Source organism: Plectrocnemia conspersa, unplaced genomic scaffold (genome assembly GCF_051122295.1).
Source record: "Plectrocnemia conspersa isolate PC_06_02 unplaced genomic scaffold, ASM5112229v1 ptg000001l, whole genome shotgun sequence".
In the NCBI taxonomy this organism is placed as follows: domain Eukaryota; kingdom Metazoa; phylum Arthropoda; class Insecta; order Trichoptera; family Polycentropodidae; genus Plectrocnemia; species Plectrocnemia conspersa.
The window spans coordinates 22,677,434-22,698,536 of record NW_028277165.1 but is presented as its reverse complement, the minus strand read 5'-3'; the positions used below and the strand labels follow the sequence as shown (position 1 = coordinate 22,698,536).

General features: G+C 28.6%; 2 protein-coding genes across 2 annotated transcripts in view; one reads left to right on the top strand and one right to left on the bottom strand.

Annotated features, from left to right (window-relative positions):
- Positions 1-12,078, top strand: part of LOC148239263 (potassium voltage-gated channel protein Shaw-like) — a 204,591-nt gene extending 192,513 nt beyond the window's left edge. The window contains exons 9-11 of the mRNA XM_088183931.1: positions 8,777-8,933; positions 10,477-10,614; positions 10,699-12,078. Coding sequence (XP_088040057.1) covers positions 8,777-8,933; positions 10,477-10,614; positions 10,699-11,471 — 1,068 coding nt within the window. The 3' untranslated portion in view covers positions 11,472-12,078. The remainder of the gene's footprint in view (positions 1-8,776; positions 8,934-10,476; positions 10,615-10,698) is intronic.
- Positions 12,079-14,091: 2,013 nt separating this feature from the next.
- ATPsynE (ATP synthase, subunit E) lies at positions 14,092-14,877 on the bottom strand. The gene is made up of 3 exons (XM_088182695.1): positions 14,789-14,877; positions 14,360-14,516; positions 14,092-14,291 (listed from the first exon to the last, which is right to left on the bottom strand). The coding sequence occupies exons 1-3, from the start codon at positions 14,834-14,836 to the stop codon at positions 14,245-14,247; spliced, it is 252 nt and encodes an 83-aa protein (XP_088038821.1). The 5' UTR covers positions 14,837-14,877; the 3' UTR covers positions 14,092-14,244.
- Positions 14,878-21,103: the final 6,226 nt, after the last annotated feature.

The following is a 21,103-nucleotide window of genomic DNA, read 5'->3' as shown; positions in this document are numbered from 1 at the left end:
ATTTAATAAGAAATAAAGACGTATATAGATTTAATACTAGAAATAGAGACAATTTAAGGATAGTTCGATATAATAAAACGAGTACGGCCAGGGGAATTATGTTTGGAAGTGTAAATTTTATAATAATATTCCTAAGACAATATAGCGGGTTTCTTAAATGGAATAAAGAACACTTTCGTGCATTAAAAAATATAGTTTTTTTATATTATGTTTATGTTTATAATATGAATAATATGTATGTTTAGTCTACAAATTACATATATTAGGCTAAATAAAGTATTAAAATTTTAAAAATTCGGCTTCCGCAAAAATCAATCGACAATATATTAACTTAATAGTTTGACAAAGCTTGCATGCGATAATTACAAAAAAATAAAAAAACAGACCTTTGAATTTCAAATATAGAAAAAGCTTTTGACACGGTGTGGCATAAATGTTTTATTCATTCGGGGGTCTATTATTTAATAGACCCCCGATTATCTGCTACGCTTAATTCGCTTATCCTATATTAGCTAAATTAATTATTGATTAGTAATATTGGCTAAATAAACATTGCCTGAGCAGTTGTTGTATCACTAAATAATAAACGTTTGATACCGAGTAAAATTCCAGCTAGATTTCCTCAGGGAAGTTTGCACGGGCTGTTTCCCTGTATCTTGCGTACGAATGCAATTTTAAAATTAAAAAAATGTTAATATATCTAAATATGTCAAAGATACCGCTATTTTAACAAGTACTTACGGTCTTTAACCAACCGCAAATTATTCACAAAAATGGTTTGAAAATAGTAATAAATATTTCGAGAGGTGAAAAATTAAAATCAGCCAAAATATATATCAAAATTATTAAGTTTGCCACCGCTTATCTATAGTAAATAATGAAATAATGTAGAATATATTTAGCATTAAATAGTTGGGTTTACACTTGGAAACACATTTCAAAACGTTGATATATATAACGTTGCTAATAACTGCCAAAAAAATTAAGCTCAGATAGGCGCTGCAAAGAAACTTTTTATATAACTCAGTGTACCCTACAACTTTGATATCAAACATTTTCCATTTTATATTATTCTTATCGTAGGGCCTGCTGCCATTGTAGCTCTTAAGGCAATATTTATATTACAAATTATTCAAAATAACATCTTATTAAACTTATCTAAAAAAATACAATAGCCTTAAAATATCTACAGTCAGAAAATACTATAAAAATATTTCGCCTTACTAACATTAACATGCTTCAGACGTTAGAGGCTGAAAACCACATATCAATGGCTCCAGATTTTTAGCTAATGAACTTAAATTAGCACTTAATCCAATTTTTTCTTTTACTAAAATTGTAAAAATACATATTTGTGTATCATATATTTTTTAATATGATTTACACATAAGGGCATAATTAAATCACGATCCATTCTCACACCTCAGAGTTAAACAAAGGTATGCATGTCATTAGAATTTATGTGAGATAAGAAGGTGTGAAATTTAATTGTATTACACGGCTGAGATGCGATTAGTAGACTGAGGCGTTCAATTAAAAGCAGTATTCATCGATGTGTTAAGATAATATACGTAACGTATAACGTAAAATTAACACACGTAGTAAATTTGCTGATGTCGAGTTTGAAAAGTACGTAATAATAATAAATGTTTGGCGTGAAGTAGAAGTCGGAGTTACGAGAAGACGTATGAAATGCGAAATTGCATTTCGCGCCAACTTTCACGCTGCAACCATAAAGTTAAATGAAAAAGTTTAGCTAGATTGCTGGAAGCTGGGTATTGGCAGGACATTTGCGCGATTCTTATGGGAATGTATATATGTATGTTCTGAAGACATATTTAAATAATGCTACGTTAGCAGATTTCTCTCAAACTATCTAACATTGATATTTGGTAATTTTAATATGTAGATCGGTTTTTTGGCACTTATGCATTTTTATCTTTTCAGTTTTAGCATAAAAGATAAAGGAAAATTGGTATATCAGAAGTATAGTTTCCCTGTATGTTTTAATCAAAGTACAATAAAAGGCTTCAACACTGTAGTTTTAATCTAATATAAATAAAATAAAGCTTTTAAAAGTACTAGTGATGAATTTTAATAAATATTAATAGTTACATTCAATAAATTAGATCACTTTAAATATGTAGATTTAATTTACTACTATCACGTATATTAATTTAAAACTATATTAAAAGGCATTCTTTGGAGTCTGATTTGGGCCCGATTTAATTTTTAAGGGTTGTGAAGTCAATCTTAAAGCTTTTATAAAATGTATTTTTAATCTACAATAATTCTCAAGCCGCCATTATTTCCTAAAAAAAAGTAATAAATTGTGCATAAAAAATTATAGACCAGTTGTATTATTGTCAGCTCCTGCTAAATTGTTCGAATTAGTTATCAATATCCCCAAGTTTTTTTGGACCATCAAGGTGGGTTTTGTTCCGCTCGTTTCACTATTACTTAACGTGTCTTTTATCAAAAAAATGATAAAATCTCTCGATGTGGGAATACAAATAAAATAGGCATATATGAATTTTGAGAAGGTCTTCGACAATATTTGTCATTATTAGTAAAACAATTGTCGGACCTTATTTGATCACATGATTTAATATTTTATAATTTTTTCTCCTTCCTCACCGTATATTATTTGTGCGTAGAAAATTGCGTAGAAAAGTGTGAAGAAAATTGTAAATCTGTTTGTTCCAAATGCGACATATTTATATGATTGATGATTGTGCTATTTATGTGATTGAAATGTGATATATTAATATTATTTTATTTTTAATATTGCACATTTAATATTAATTTTAGAATATTGCAATAATATTTATGTTCAAAAGATTTATCTCTCGTATATTTATTTATTTCTACTCATATTTACGAGTTACGTTAATTAAATTTGAGGGATAAATGTTTATGCAAATATAATAGAATAAAAAATACGTAAATACTGCATAACCATTTTAGTCCCAGACAATTTGGCTTAACATATGCAAATTTTGATCTTTTTTTAAATTATCGATTTGCATTTTTTAATAAATTAGGTTATACATATTCAAAATGTAAATCATCTTTAGTGCTACTCTCAATGATCTAAGGTAATAAAAAGCAATAACACTTAAATGTTACAACTAAAAAAAAAATATTTTTCATGTTTATTTACTTAAAAAAATTTAATTTAAATTAAATTTGATTTAAAAAGCACCCTACAACACATTTTAAATATACTATTTAGTACTAACAATCTTTAGTTGGTAGCAAAAAAATAGCACTGCGTTATTTTTCAATAAAAAATATATTTTTAAAAAAACATTTTCAGATACTTTTTTTTAAAATTATTTAATGCTAATATTAAACACCAATGCTCAGTGAAGCATATTGGGTTAAAATATTTGTGAATGATGATAAACATGTACAAATAATAGAAATAATTTTGTGTGTGCAATAATTGCTTTTGTTTTTACTTCACCAGCCATCCCTATCATAAGCATGACAACATATATATCTATATCTGTGCATGTGTGCTTAGCTATTGCATTTTCCTATCGATGGATACGTGAAAGATTTGTAGCAATAGCAAAACAAATACGTCCAAATATCATTCATTACAAAGTATTATTTTTTACTCAAAGAAGCTTTAGTTGCCAAAACGATAGGTTAAGATTAAAAAATGGTTTTAGATTAGGTTTTGCGAATGTTAAATTATGTTAAACATAAACCACTCACGTCACGTATCTTTAACTGTGAAAGTATGGATTTAGCTCATGTAACACTTTTTACACACGGAAGTTAGGTTGCTTTCAAGAGGTAGAGTATTAAAACATACATACGAGCTACGAGACGAGTTGTTACATTTATTTATACAGAGAAAATTAAACGAGTTTTATAAGTTCCTCAGCAAGCAAACCTGGTGTATTAAATTAGCTTATCTAGCAGATGTTTGAATAAAAGCATGCAAAGAAAAAATTAAATTTACTGAATATGACTAATAAACTTTGCGCATTTAAGCACCAAATTTCTGTATGGATAAATCGTTAATTAGATAAAAATTTTAAAATAAGCTGAGAAATACATTTATTTAAGTACCCTACATCACAAAAACATTGATATCAAGCTTACAAATATTAAGTATGACCGCACTCCGAAGTTAAAATTCAGTAAAATCACTACAATGGATTGTGTTTGGCTGTCACAAAAGTAAATATCCTAATATTGTAAGAAAGGCTATAAATGTATTATTACAATTTTCAACCCATATCTGAATTGAGCTTTCTTCTCTTACTACAATAAAAAACATAAAAAGGAACGTATGTTAAGAGCTAAAGAGAAATTGCGTGTTTGTCAACCATGAGACCGCAAATACAAAAAAAATATGTAAAAAAAACAACCTTAGGTTTCACAATAAATTACATAATTTAATTTATTTGTGATAAATACCGTTAATTTTTTTTTGTATATTAATAAAATAATATGAATTTTCTTTTATTCAATATTTCATTAGTAAATTTGTTTCTATATTTTTTGAAATTGCTCTTAAATAGTTTAATGTTTTTGTGGTTCATCACCTAAAAAAAGGATATGAAGCACTATTTTAAGTTATTATCTAATTAATAATATACATACAAATTACATTAACGAAAAGCTAATTCCCTAAATAAATGTCTATATAATGCGAATTTAATACTTTTAAATCGACGTTTTATTTCATATTTTTATTTGCGCATTTATAACGTCGACGCCACGACGTCTGTGCAAATTTGTATATTTAATTAAAGTCGTAAATTCGCTCGCATTTTGCCATATTTACCCCTCGCATAACCCATATTCCTCGACTCTGGGCTGCAAGCGTTAATTTCACTCCTTCCATTCCTCGCTCTTCCCTACTACTCGTTTTTGTGTCCTGACAACACTTACGTGCGATTCTGATAAAGTTGTATTCGTATATACCAAAGGAAAATAAATCATGCTCGTATTTGGGTCGCCAGTAGATAGCGAGTGCACACTTTGTTGCACCCAGCGAGCGGTCCTTTCAGAAACGTAACGTGTTTAGTCACAAAAGGCATTAATATTTATTAAGCATTGTGCTGTAAAATTAGTTTATTATGAATACGTCCCTGTCCCTATCTACAGGATCTTGAGAGCACCGCATGCGAGTTAATTAGCTGCGGTAACGAATTCCACAGTCTTGTTGCTAATTTTGTTACCATATTAGCGAGGTATAATATTGTTAAATTATGTAAAATAATTTTTGTCTTTATTCTCTGAATAATGACTAATTAAAAATAAATATATACATAAATACATTTATTATTCACAAAAAATACACAGCATTTAATAAAAAATATAATTTTATACTTTTTTTTTCACATTTTCCATATCCCCTTTTCAGGCGGAATTCTCTTATAGTTAACATGACTTGGAAGTGACATTCGAGTAAGGATAGAGATTTTCTATGCACATCGCCAAAGTTTGCGATAAAGCGTCGAGGATGCTCGGCTTCGTTATGCGGGGCGCATGTCACTTCAATAATTTATTTGCGATTCGCATTCTGAAAGATACGCTAATTCGTAGCGTCCTCAAATGTGACTCCACTGTCTGGAATTCAAGTAAAGCAAAGTACTCATTGTTGCTAGAAAATTGAAAAATATCTAAAATACCTCTAAAAGAGAGAGTTCATGTTGTATCCGTATCCAAGCGTTGGAAAACGATGCATTCTCAGCGTAGCGTCTACTCAATAAAGCACATTTTAAATTTGCTACGGGGCGGTGTCGACACCCGTCAATGATCGGTGACTTTCAGACGCGCGATAAAGTCGCAGTCGCGTTCCTTGTTCTTGTCTCTCCATTTGCACGAAAACTCTTCTTTTGCACGAACCAGCAAGCTCCATAAGCTTACCAAACACAATAATGTTTTCAGCGATAGCCATGAGGAGCTGGAAAATTTATCTGGGATCTATTTTAGGTGTGCACCATAACCGTTTATTTAATTAATATTTTTTTCAAATATTTTTTTTTTAATTAGAGAAACGTGTCAGATTTGTAATAAAAATACAATATACCTTGCATAAGTCCATTTCTTCAATGTAAAGAGTAAATTTTGTCAAATCAAATTCTACTCAATTTAATCCGACATTAAGTTTGTTGAACTATGCAAAATTGTATTATTAATAAAAGTTTGCTCTCGAAAAATAATATATCTCATCAAAAATTACAATACAATAAACAGGATATTTGTTTAAAATTTTAAATTTATTACTATATTTCTTTTATATTTAAAAAATTTTTACTCTCATAAAATGGCTTTTACTCCGTTAATGATGTTAGTAATAATTATAGTTTAGGATAGGAAATGGAATCCATTGCGAGCACCACGGTAATAAGACTCAACGAGTCCAACCCTTCGGGTGGACACCCAGCTTGTGATGGCCGAGTGAGAGTATTACTAAATATGTTATTGGAGATATATTAGTTTTCTACCGAGCGTTCAGGGAGACGGGCTCTCGTTGGCTAGCCGGCTTACATGTCTTATATGTATACAATATTTTTCAGCATCTATCTGAAAAGACATTTTGAAAGATGATTTATAAAATTACAATTTTAGGCCAGAATTAACAGATGGTAATATTTTAGTTTTTGACAAAAGTAATGAGTTTTGCTCCGTAGTTCTATTGAATGTAATTTTAAAACAATCATATAATTCTCATTAGTTAAGCTATTACGTTACATTTTTTGTTCAAATATTTTTCGCAAATTAAAATGTGTCTGCAAAATGGGAATATTAATGTTAAAACCTGTTTTTATTTGTTATTTAAATAGACTTATATACATAAATACATATAATCGAGTTTACTTCCTGACCCGCCGAGCATAAAATATAAACGATCCGACTGTTTACAAAAAAAGTTTGCTGACCCCTGGTTTACGACCTCAAATACCTGTATTTATATAATAATTATATATATGTAGTATATTTTATTATTTCATAATATAAATACTGTAAAATATATATTTTAAAAATAATTTTGTATAAAGTCTAATTTTCGATTTAAGAAATAAAATAAAAACCTTTCAATCAAAAATTAAATTACAATTTTGCCAAAATGTGGATAAACACATATAATTTGTAAAAGTTTTGCCCAGTCGTATTTAATGTCTTATTTTTTTTTAAATATATATCAAGTTCAATATGTAATCAAAAAAATGGGTACATCATTAATATTTTTACCACATTTTAATTACGGTTTTAAACAAATAAAAACTTATTACTTATAATAGCAATAAAACAGGTTTAATAATTTTATTATCGCTCCACTTTTTTATTGCGTATAAGAGTCAGAACTTGCATTTTCAAGGAATTTAATAAAAACTGTAATATTTTTTGATTTTTTTGCTCCGCGCATTTATGTCGGTCGGTGTGCATTTTTCACCGTGCGCTTTTGTTACTGCGCCTTTTTAATATTTAACTCAATAGAAAAAAAAGTTACAGTTCTCAACTGTTTTCATCTTATAATATAATTTCTTAGTACAAAGAAGATTTTTTATATTATTTATTACTAGAATAAAGCTGCAAACACCGTTCAAAATAAAGATTTGGTCTCAAATGTTAGCCTTACTCGAACGCATATATCGAGATGTTCATACGTGTCTGTTACTATAATTATTTATAGCTAAGCTCATAGCAAAAAAAATAATATAACAATACAAAGATTTCACTCGAAAGCCGGGACAAGCTCAGGACATTTTGTTGATCCAGTTTATTACTCGGATAATTATTAATGCGGTATAGCGCTGGTAAATCTGGCACAGTCTCGCATAATCTGCGACGTTTGGTCACTAGTTTATATGAAATAATAACATTTTACAGGATAAAGAGGATAATTTAAAATTGTTTTAATAATATATTTATTCATTTTTTTGCTATTAGAATAAAGATGAGAAAATAACACAGAATGAATAAGGGTATATATAAAATACGTTATATTACTAATATAAATTTATACGGTTTTATTAAAATTATATTATACTATAATAACAAATGTAATATCAACATAGGTTCTTCGATATAATTCTCATATTATTTTAGTATGTATATATTGCGTTATACTTTTTTAATCTCGCAACTTTTATTTAATAATCGGCTTTTAATTTTTCTGAAACAGTTTAAATAATAGATATTTTGATTGGATGGGTCTTTGCTACCTCAAAAAGCATATTTCACAGAGCACCGTGAAGTATTTATAAATTAGTCTGAAAAATTCTTTAATAACTTTTTTAATATGAAGTGGATATAAATATTTTTAAACATTTCTAGAATACGATGCAAAACATACTCTTGACTGAAGTCAAGAAACTTGACTTTTGCGGTTTTGTGAAACGTAAACGATTATGTTTATTATAAAGTTTTACTGGTTCGTCAGTGAATATTACAATGTTACATAGGTGAACTTCCATAATGTTAATTAATTTCAGTGTAATCTCTGGTAGACGGTAAATGAGCAAACATGAGAGAAGCCTAAAGATAAACGTTTAACTTAATGCGTATCTAATAAATTAATTCCATGAACATAAGTAATAGATACTAAAAGTTAATTTTTAGAAACATAAATAGCGATAATATTTGTTTAAAAAACGGAGGGGAAAATTTAACTTGCGTGCTGTGGTGTGAGACGATGCATGTGATGAATCGATACTTACTGATGAATTTTTGTATAATTTATTGATTTATATGTCGTCAAAAATCATTTTTATTGTTTCAAATTGCGTATATCTTGTTTCAGGCTCGTTCCAAGCTACCGAAAAAGAGGAGACGTGTTCTTCCTGTTGAGCAGCCAAGGAGGAACAATAGGGAATGTGCTGTTCCCAACAGGCGCATGAACGCCATCAAGCACAACCACCCGGCAGCGGTGAAGGACACTATCGCAACAGCGCCAGCTGGTAGGATGGGTAAAATATTTTAATTCGCTCGTAAAGCGTAAAGTTGGGTTTGAATTCACTGACATATAGGTGCTCATAATATCACATTATTCGCTCATAAGGAAACAACCATAATAAAAATATTTTAAAAACATATGTCATTTCAGGAAAATTGGTCAGTCAGTGATCGTTTTTTTAATATTTACATTTCAATAAGAATAATAGTATTTCATTAAATGATATACATTTTCTGATAAGAATCCACGTCAAAAGCAATAAAATGCAATGGAAACGCCCGGTTATTTAGCATTCATATTAAAACTTTAAATAACAATATTTTGACTTACGATAAGTGAGAATCTAATGAAGCATATTTTAATCAATAGGAGAACGCAAAAACAGTTATCCCTTCTCAGAAGTCAAAAATCCACGTCAAAAGCAATAAAATCGTGCCGTCGTCGAGAAATGATAATTGTTTTTGCATCCTCCTATTGACCAAAATTCGATATTCATATACTTTAATCAGCCCTTTTATATTAAAAGTTCATAGTAATATCAGTTAGGATAGCTATCATATTTTTAAAACATAGTGTAATATCAAAATGCAGACAAACTATGGAGCAAAATGTGAAATGCGATGTCTGTCTGTACATATTCTTTCGCTTATTTTCTCCTGAGAAATGAGTTGGCTTAGTTTTTATTTTAAACTTGAACTAATAAAAGTTCTAAAACTATAATTGGTTTTTGAACTTTCATTAAATTAGGTTCGGGTTTGAACAGCAACAGTCAAATTGAGCTTCATAGACATTTTAGAGCAGCATATTAGTGTCTATCAGTTAAATTATATTTTCGCTAGTAGAAATATATATCTACTGGTAAAAATGTATTTGTACTGAACTAGTGAAAATATAACGTTACTAAAAATTACACATTCACTGTAACATCTATACATCGGATGTAAATAAATAATGATAATATATTTATATTACTACATATAGAAAAGCTGAAATCATATAATTTTACTAGCACCTGCCAAATAATTTATACTTTTACTGGTAAAAATATATATCTACTGGTGAAAATGTATTCCGATATGATTTTACTGAAATGACACATTTAAAAATAACTTAACAAGATAATAAATTCATTGCTATGAATAAACACAACGCAGATTAATCTTCATTTAAATTTTATTAATCTCTGGTGTTAGAAAATATTGAATATATCAATAAAATGTATTTTTATATATACAACCAGTAATTTATCTAAATTGAACATACATTTTGCAATTTGAATTGTTTCGCAAATTTTGGTCTCCTGGGTTTCGAAATAATGGAGTTTCACTGAATATATAATAACATACTGTTTTATTTTCGTGCATCGTTACTGAGCTTATTTAAAATATTCTGTTTTTGTAAAATACAACATTTATTTTCAAGTTGTTTATACTTTAAATATGCAATATGGATAAATGATATATTCCCATAAAAAAACTAAGTAATTGACTATATTTATGTATTGTATATAAAAATCAGACAATTAATTAATATTTAAAAAATTACAGGTAACGTCAATGGCATGAACGTCATAAGTTTAGCCTTACAAGGACCGTCTGTTGCTTTAGTACGTAATTCTGTAACCGGAGCTCCGGAAGACATCGGATATTCTTATAATCATCCGCTACAAGCCAGGGGACCAACTAGTGAGTATAATTTATATCAATCTAATAATACAAAGACACAGATAAAGAACAACAAACAACATTATATAATGCAATTAATTTCAGACGAAATTGTATTATCGCCTCCGCAAGCCATATCTCTGGCTTCCTTGCAGCCGCCGCTCATGAACTTCCCACCGCTTCAACCACGTCCGGCGACTACAGGCTCCATGGATTTGATGCTGCCGTTACAACCGAAATTATTACCAGGTTTCAACATACACGCAACGACGAGGGAGACTAGATCGGAGCCAAAGAACTTAGCCTTTGAGGAGAACATCCGAGTGAAGATAGATCACTTGAATCAAATCAGCAACGATTCTTCGACATTCAAAGAAGACGATAGTTCATCTCAAGAGCCGGACACAAAGAGCGACTGTAATCCAATTGTTTTGTATAATATAAACGGAATCACTGTGGAATTAGAATGTAATTCTGAAGCCGTTTATGTAGAGCCGAAGCAAACGTTATCCGAACCGATATATCCGAGAATGGATAATGATACAAAACTATCTTTGATATCCGAGGAGAGTAATACAGATATTTCGCAAAACGATACCGAAAACGAAACTGATATTAATATATTATCTAACAGCAGATGTAAGAGCTACGGTTTGTCAGAGCAAAGGAGGAAAAGTAGCTTAAGTGCCAAGGAGCGCTTGGACGAAGTCAATTCAAATATTTTAAGTGAACTAGTTAGTTGTGATAAGCAAGTCAAAGACAGAGAGAACAGTAATAAATTGTGCAATAACTCAGAATGCTACGATTGCAGCAACGAAGAGAGCGATCCGTCTTTAAACGACAACAGCTCCATATTGTACGATCAGAAAGTGACGTGAACACTTGATTAAACTGCGATATATATGATATATTATTAAATACAGGGCGGACCAAAGGGTGCACTTGAAAACGGATATCTTCTGGCTCTCTGTATTATTAAATATATAGTTTTGTGAACATATTAGGGTCCATTTAAAGGTATATTGTAAAACGATACGTAGATTTTTATCATTTGATTATAAAATATATATTATAATGAAAACGTTGCAAATTCATATTGTGAATATTATTATTAAATGTGTATTAATATTATAATATATACGAATATTAGGTAAATAAATTTATGTAATAAAAAATATTCTTTCACCATAATGCTAAAGTTGTGATATATTATATTATATAGCATACCTGAAATATGCCAAAATTATTTCAGTTCGTATTATAATATAATTTTATATAAAGTAATTGTAAACTAATGGGCATAATTTTAGTCAGTGGTGGCTTGTAAGTTATGTACGTGTTTTAATTTATTATTATTACGGATAAAATATTTCGCATTACAAATATATTTTATATTCTTATTATAAAGAAGAATATTTAAAATTTATATTATTAAACAAAAATAATTAAGCTACCACTGTTAAATGTTTAACATAATATATAAAAAAAGCAAATTAAAATAATATTAAAAAGGAATTAAATTTCCCATAAACACATATCTAAATACAGTATAAGTACCCATTTTCTTGTTTTAATCATATTCTTAGCAATAATTATGGTTTTTAACTTTAAATCGCAAATTAGTTGAACTTTAGAAACTATCGCAACATATTAATTGTATACAATATGAATCTAGTTATTTTTATTTATTAAAATTTAAAAAGTATATTTATAAATAGATAAAATTTCTTATAAAAATCTTACTGTTGTTCAATCAGTCTTGTTATTAAAATTTATATTTCAAAACAAACTCGCTATAGACACTAAATATTTTGATTATTGAAGTTACTTAAAACGTTGAACTTCATAGTTACATATAAAAGAAAGAATTATAAATAAATAAAACTAAATTTAACTAATTTAGGTATTTTTTAAATCGAATTTATATTTCCTTTTTAAATAAAAATAATTTGCATGATTAATTAAAAATCAATACTGCTTCTGTTTTATATTGCTAATATAAAATTTAGATAAAAAAAATGTAAAACCCAAATCCTTTATAAAAACAAAATATAAAATTATAAACGTGTTAATAAATTAATTCATGTTAAACATTTACCATTATTTTTCAACGTTCCACGTTGATAGTTTATTTTTTTAGGAAAATATCCAAAAAAAAAACTACCACCAGTTACACCCACATGTGCAAAACATTTAAAATTGTATTCTTGTATAATGTTTAACAAAAAATATTTGTGTACTATATTGTAATCAATATATTATATTTATTCGACAGTTGTGTGTTGAATCGTAAATATTTAATTTAAATTGATGTATATTTTTGTAATGTTCCTCAATATATAAATTAAAAAAATATATACATATATAAACAGTCACTGTTGTAAGTTATTTTTAATATACCTATACTAAAAAAAAACAATAAAAATTTGTGGACGTTGAGTGAATAAAAATTTGGCTAAAATAAACACATTTTTAACTAGATAATTAAAAAATATAATTAGCAAAGTAGTGTTTGATCTAGTGCTAGCCTCGTTTACAATGTTCATTCTTAAATAAAAAAAACTCGATTATTCTAGCAGAGAATTTTAATTTAATAAAGCTAAAATGCAATATATATTTCTTCTACTATATAAATGCTATTTTTCAAATACCACAAGTACCAAAATAATATATGATATACGTATTTAAATATTATATTTAATGTCAAAAAATCATTCTTTAGATTTCATATGAGACATCATAAAGTAGTTATGTTGCAGAGTGCTGAATAGCATTTGTGACAGTTTGTGTTGCCAAATATTTAAAAGTTATTCCAGAGTTCCGTCGATCGATATACTGTATATTTATCCTGCAAAAGAATTAGTGTGATCTTTATATTACTTTTGTAAAGTGGATGAATAAATTCAGGCAAAATAAAAATATGATAATCGTCTCATAAATAGAACTTTCACAAATGGAGAAAGAGGAAGATAAAATTTTAAATAGCCCAGTTGTCATTTATGGATTACAAGCACGGAAAATTTTTTTTTTTATTTGTATCAAAATTAAATATTTTATTACTCCAAATAAGAAAACAAGGATAGATGTTGTCTTATAGTAATAAATGTATGTCAACAAGACAATAAAATCAATAACAAAATCGTAAATAAAAAAATCAAATTATACAAAATTTATCATTTATACAAATAATAGGAACGACAAAAGGAATTCAAGCCACAAAAAAATGAATATGTATAAGAGAATTACTTTATAAGAAAAAAAATCGGATTCAGACTTTGGCAGCCGAGGATCACTTCAACCTTTGGATTTGGAGTAAGAGCAGGCAAAAGCTTAATTAAGCCAAGATTTGAATTACGGCACAAAAATTATTCAGAATGATTGTTTTTGACTACATAAAACAAGTTATTTATATTAAATGGCGTGATGGTGGAAACAAGAGTGGAAAATAACTTGAAAATATGCAAAATAGGTCTATTATTTTATAAATAATACAAACAATCTTATGCTATCATTTTATTATTCGTCTTTGCGTACCTGATGTTAACAACAAAACCAGAACAAAAGTAACATTTTCTAAATTTAAATTCATCCGACTATTGATTTACATAGCAAGATTGACTCTTATACAAATAATTTATAGATTTCAAGTGTTTACGCCTTCTTTGGATTGGACATCTCTTCGAAGGCCTTCATTTCGGCTGTAAAATACAAATAAAATTATAACGCATGTTTTATTTATTGGGTGCGTTGTATATTGGCTACATACCTTCGAAAATAATCTTCTTTTCTTCTGCTAACTTAGTGTCTCTGATAGCTTTTAGTTTGGCTTCTTCCGCTCGGATGCCTACTTCGCGCTTAGCTAGTCTCGTTTGATGAGCTGAACCGTAAAGTATACCGGCGAAGAGTAAGCTCCATCGTCCGAACTGAAATGGTTTATGTAAAACAAAATAATACATTGATAATCATCAAATACGATGAGGATAAATGACTAAATTACGAAAGGTAGTATATTTAATCGATTTGAGAGTGAAATGCGTATACGAAGTGTGTTTTCTGGAATAATTATGCAGATTTGCACAGGTTACATAATTTGACAGTTCATAACCTCAAAATGTACGACGTAATGACCGACGTAGGTCGATGGTCTACAGTTAATATATTAATTGTAATTTTAATGATTATATAAAATACAGACCCTGATTAAAGGCGAAACGCGCACTGGAGGTCCTAGCGGTGGGGTCATTTTGAGTACAAATCGACCGAAACAGCAAACTCGGATTGACTGGCGGAACGACTGGTGTTGCCAGTGTGAAAATTAAGTTGGTCACAAATATTATTATTATGGTGCAATAATAATAAAATTTACAATACAATTGTAGTTTTAATATAGCAATTCAACAAAAATGTAGTTTAATTTCAATAATAAATTTTGTAAATGAAGTTGTTTAATATGTTTTTGTGGTTTTTTTGTCTATGCGACTTCTATAAATAATGTGACAAGTTTTTCGTGATTTTCTTACCTCCCCTTTCTTCATTATGTCACAAAATTTTAGTGAGCCAGATTCCTTTTGTTTCATACTGTCACAATTCTGCTGACGACACCCCTCCCCCCCCCCAAAACCTGTGACATACTTTATGAAATCCGCCTTATGATTTATAATAGTACATAATATTTTTGTTATTACTATCATAAGTAACAAAACGCTACACCCCTTTAGGGCGATCAAGAGGATTTCAGTTTATTATTTAGTCTCAATGACGATTACACTGCTTATTTTCTTGTTGCGTTGTTGTTTGGTTGCGAAATGTGCTATTTAACCATTTATAAGGCAAAGGTCAAAATTAGAAGTAATGTATTTTAATAATTTGCTTTTATTTTTAATTAAAACACAACCGAAATATTATTACTTATTATTTATTTACGATTTTGGATATACAATATGTACTATGTACTTGCGTAGGAAGACATCTCGAAATATGTATTGCTGATTTGTTTATATAAACTATAAGAGTACATTTGGCTGCACAGCAAAACTATTATGAGCGCACAATTTTACAATGCATTCGGCTTGTTGATCGTGTTTTTTAACATAGGCTAATATATATTTTAACATAGGCTAATATATATTATATGTACATCATTAACTGATGCATATTCAAATAAATTTGTCCCTATTTCTAACCCTACAAAGTCAAACAATGTAACTAAATATTGATTGCTATAAAAATTTTTTTTAAACATTCATAATGTTACTTTTAATTTATTTATTAAAGGTGTACAATAATGTGTCTTCTCATGTAGCGAATTTTTTGTTAGTATTTCACTTTAAGCTATAATTGTTTTTAATCCTCTGTTGTAACTTGACAGGCGTAAGCCCAATGCGTTATATCGGGGTAAATATGTATTTACTGGGTAAGTTAATCAGTCATAATGAATATCTACAACGTGTAATATAGTTTATAATTAATAGATATCACTGCAGCTAGAGTCGCTTTTCAATAATAGAGCAATTTTATAAATACAAATTCGATTGCCGCTGCCTGAGCTCGAACTCGTAACCTCGGAGTTACTAATCTGAGACGTTATGGACTCAGCTACTCCGTCCTTGATATAAAATGCTACACGCAAAATTAAAATATGTGTAGTATATTGCAAATAAACTGCTAAATTCATTTAATATAACCTGCGCATCACAAATTATATTCGAAAAATATATTTAAAAATGTGACTTGTACATTAATGTTTTTTGTCATTCAGTTAGCATTCCTGTGATTATTAAACGCGCAAGATGCCATTACAGTGAAATTAATAATATAATACTATGTGTATATTATGTATGCATTAAACAAGCGTTGTTGAAATGGGTCTATGAACCTAATTAAACGCATTTTTGAATATTACAAATAATGTCGGATTGAATAAATACTTGAAACGCAATATGTTGAATTCATTCGATCGAAAGAGTGATTTGAATTAATGACTCAATTATTTACGCAAAAGGTTCGTATTAAAGAGTGATAAAAAATCTGATTTAATTAAATATAAGTCTCGATTGAGTTTACAATATTGCGTGTATTATATAATCGTTTTTACAAAGGGATAAATGGGAAAGTTATACTCAGAAAAGTAAGTACCGCTGTTACAACACAATAATAAAATTTACGTTTATTTAAAAAAAAATGCTATAATAATCTAAGAAAACAACGACACTAATTTAACCGCACGGTGCAAACTTTTAAGGTACGGTAAAGGTACGTTTGGCCGTGTAGCGCTAAAAAATATTTTTAATATGAAACGTATAGGTTGCACGTAGTCACTTCGGTAGTAGGGTTTGGTTGCGAAAGTAGGTTTTTATAGAAATCATCGTAACTTGTTCACGACCGCGTATCTTGGAGGTAATTACTCAAACAGGCGTAAGTTCTTGGTGGAGAAGTTCTAGGAGCGAAGTAGTAGTCCGAGCGTCGATGTGCGGTAGGGTTCCTTTTCATTGGTACAGCTCCTGGAACTTGAATCGCGTGTCTGGCGTAATTTTATTGTATTACTCCTAGCTATATTATCGAATGTTCTTGCATGGCTCGAAAATATATTATTTTATTTAAATTAAATTACACTAATAGAGCAACGCAAAGTTGCAAGTACTAAAAACCAAGTACCTTCCAAATAAAAAATCTATAAATATATGAAAAAAGGGATGATATTAGTGGTTCAAGTTCACGTGCTTATCTAAGAGTCCGGATACTTTTAGTTAATACATTACTACATAACAAATATATACATGTATTCTATAACAAATCGCTAGCTAAAAATAAAATTTCGGTTCAGAGTTGAAATTTAATTTTGAAAAATGACCTTTCAAAATAATCCGATAACCACATTTATCGCAGACACGTTAAATGATATATGATTCTGGACATGTGTCCATACGGTCGTGTGCAATATTAAAAATAAATTACAGCGAGTCTTATCCTTGTGGGTGGATAATGGTATCATTTCATGTGGTAAAAGTTTATGTAATGGAAATGTAAGAATATAGTATAATAGAGAGAAATAAAATAAAATTGAATTGAAAAGAGAAAAAGGGCAAAAATAATTGTAAAGGATAAGATCCATAGCATTGTCCGATTTTACGAGGCTTTCTCGGTTCTATTGTACATTTTTCAGAGGTTTATCTTTCTTATCACTGTACGACATCTATGCCTGAGTAATCAAGAAAGTTAAAATATCGCACTCTCAATTCGAACGTATGACGCAATGTATAAATCATTCACGGTTGAGTGAACGAGTTAAATAATACTTGAATTGTTTTTTTTTAATATTAATTCTTGAAATATTCGACTTATAAAAAATGTGATATTTATAAAAAAACTCTTTGAGAATTACTTTTAATTTATATAACGAACGATGTTAACGAATGTTTTATGCCATTGTAAATATTGACAGGCCCTGCCATGTTAATTAGTGAATACCGACAAAAGTATAATTTAAATATTCGTTATATATCCTTTAAAAATATGTCAAAAAAGAGATTTATTTAACCTTTTTTTTCACGTGGGAGAAATTCAAATATTAACATTTATATTTTGTGTTTAACATTTATGATCAACTATGAATTGCCAATTTCATTTTTTTATTTGTATTAAATTCATACCACACACGTTTCTTGTACTTGGACTTGTTCCAAGGACTGAAAGCTGGGTATAAACATACATGTACATGTATCACACCTCAAAAAAGAATGCGTGTGTTTGAAATAGTGCTTATAAAGTTTTATGAAATGTTGTATTATATATTTTTTATTAAAAATACTAATATTGTATTTCAAAATTAGATGTATAAATATTGTGTTTTCTGGCAGTTGTATATTTTTTTCAAAGCATATTTTGCGCTTGTTTTTCTTTCTTATCTTTGTTGTATTAAAAGGAGCGTTGAGGAATCCGTCCCCGGTTTTACATTACATTTTTACCTTGAAAATATAATAAAAACCATGCGAAATATTTTTACAAAATTATAATAATCATAATATAAACAACAATATATAAACATATAACTTCGTCAATTGTCAAGAAGAGAGTAATCAAATTTATAGTGTTATTAGATTTCCTAGTCTTATTTATAATTTTAAAATTAGTTTTATTTCATTTTAATTAAAAAATATCATTATTTTATTACTATTTGGTTTTCATAATACCCTTTCATTAATTAATTTAACTACACTGTTAAATGAAGAAAAATATTTTCACAGAATCAAATATTTTACCATGTTCATTCTATGTTAACTTCCACCGCTGTGAATAGCAGGTTAATGCTGAAATGTACAGGGCATGAATTTTAATTAACTTTTGGCCTAAATAAATATTCGACCTAACGTTTAGGGTCGAAAATACTGTGTGTTTACACTGTGCGCCCACGAGTAGCAATGTGTCATTCATTACTCGCACCTTATGACAGGTTTCCACCCCTTTTCAATCGAACCGGAGCCCCTTATCAAGCAGGAAATTGACAGAAGGATCTTGAACGCAAAAAAGGCAAAAGGAAAAACAATTTCTTGCGCACCTAACGTTGTGAATTTCAAAAACAGATGGTTATTTAAGTACCACATGTGTATGTATAGTACAGCATGGTTCAAAATTTAAAGGCTCAAGGATGAGCTAAACAATACATCAAGACTAGTAGTAATTCGATTTCCGTAGTATAATATTTTTTTTGTTCATGAAACTATAAAACTATACTAAACAAAAGATACATTTTATAATACTTGATTGGTACGCTTTATAAATTTAAAAGCTTTGAGACTTAGGTCTGTCAATTTTAAATAATAAATTTATTATATTAGATAGCCTCTTTTAAATGCTTATTTTAATTTTTATCTCCCACCTTTATAGTATTTTTAAGTTCATCACTAGAAGTTGGACAAAAGAACAGTAGTTGGAAGAAAGGTCTGTAAAATAAGGTGAATGAGATAAAACATTCTAGCCAAGTTCCATGATTTTATTGAGTCATTTTTGCCTCATAAGAACGCGCCTTGCTACTTTTTTATTTATTGTAACCAGACCGGTGTAAGCCCAATGCGTTACAACGGAAAAATCTGTATCAACTGAGTAAGTCATTCAAACATAATGAATACCTACAAGTAAGTATTAACCATATTATCAATTATAAATTATTATGTGCTATACAATTTATAATCAATAGATGTCACTGCAGTTAAGGCCCGTTTTTTTTTTAATAATAGCGCATTTTTGTAAATAAAAATTCGAGTGCCGCTGCCGGGGCTCTAACCCGCAACCTCAAAGTTACTATTCTAAGACGTTATGAACTACGCTATTCCGTCCTTATTTATGTTGTAGAACAATTTTAGCAACTTTCTCGGGAATTTGTGGCTATTGTGCCGTCTTGTGTCCCGAAACAAAAAAATATTTTTTTACTGTTCTTCTACAAAAAAAAGTTGACTGAAATTAACACAAATTTATTACTAGAAATTTACACAGTGCTGAAATAAAAAAAAGCGGCTTAGTGGTTTAATATATTTTTTCAAAAAAAAAAGAAAATATTGCTAATAAAAAGTATTTTCGAAGTCACTCTATATATATATATATATATATATATATATATATATATATATATATATATATATATATATATATATATATATATATATATATATATATATATATATATATATATATATATATATATATATATATATATATATATATATATATATATATTTAAATAATAAAGAAGATTTATCAGAACGACATTGTTTTCTAATCAAAATAGTTCGGTATCAAGTTGTATAATAATTAATGAAAAAAATACTGACAACAATCAAAGAATAATTCAACAAACAACTAATAAAACCAAAATATTTCTTTGGTAAAAAAATAAGGAATAAATGATTTAGCAACCAACCGAAGAATAGACTTAATTTTTTTATATAAACCTTTGCCTAAAATTAAGCTAACATTAACGGAAAGTGAGTGTGTATTATTAACGGCAGAAATGTTTACTAAGAAAATTAAAAAAATAAACCTTAAATGTCTTGGTTTTTTTATAAAAATAAAAATTAAATATGTATTCCTAATTTAATAACATAATTTTACAATTGCTGCTTTATAAATATAATTGTCAGCTCGCAAAAATTCTCAGCACATTTTTTTTGGTTTCACTTCCTGGGACTACAAAAAAGCCGAGACTTCTGAATATTAGTATATATCCAATTATTGCGATTTAGTAGACGTATTTTATCGTATATAGAATATATATATATATATATATATATATATATATATATATATATATTAGTTAAATAGTGATTGAAGGTTGTATATGAAATCGGCGGACGAAGCGTCGCCGGTCGTCGTACCTTCATTATGGTCGCTAAAAGATCAGTGTTGCCTAGCTTGCCACCAACCAATTAAATCAGCCCCCACAGTAATGAAAAATTGTCTTTAAAGTATTTTGTCAATACAAAATTGTTGAGAAACGATGAATTTTCTCAGCACTATA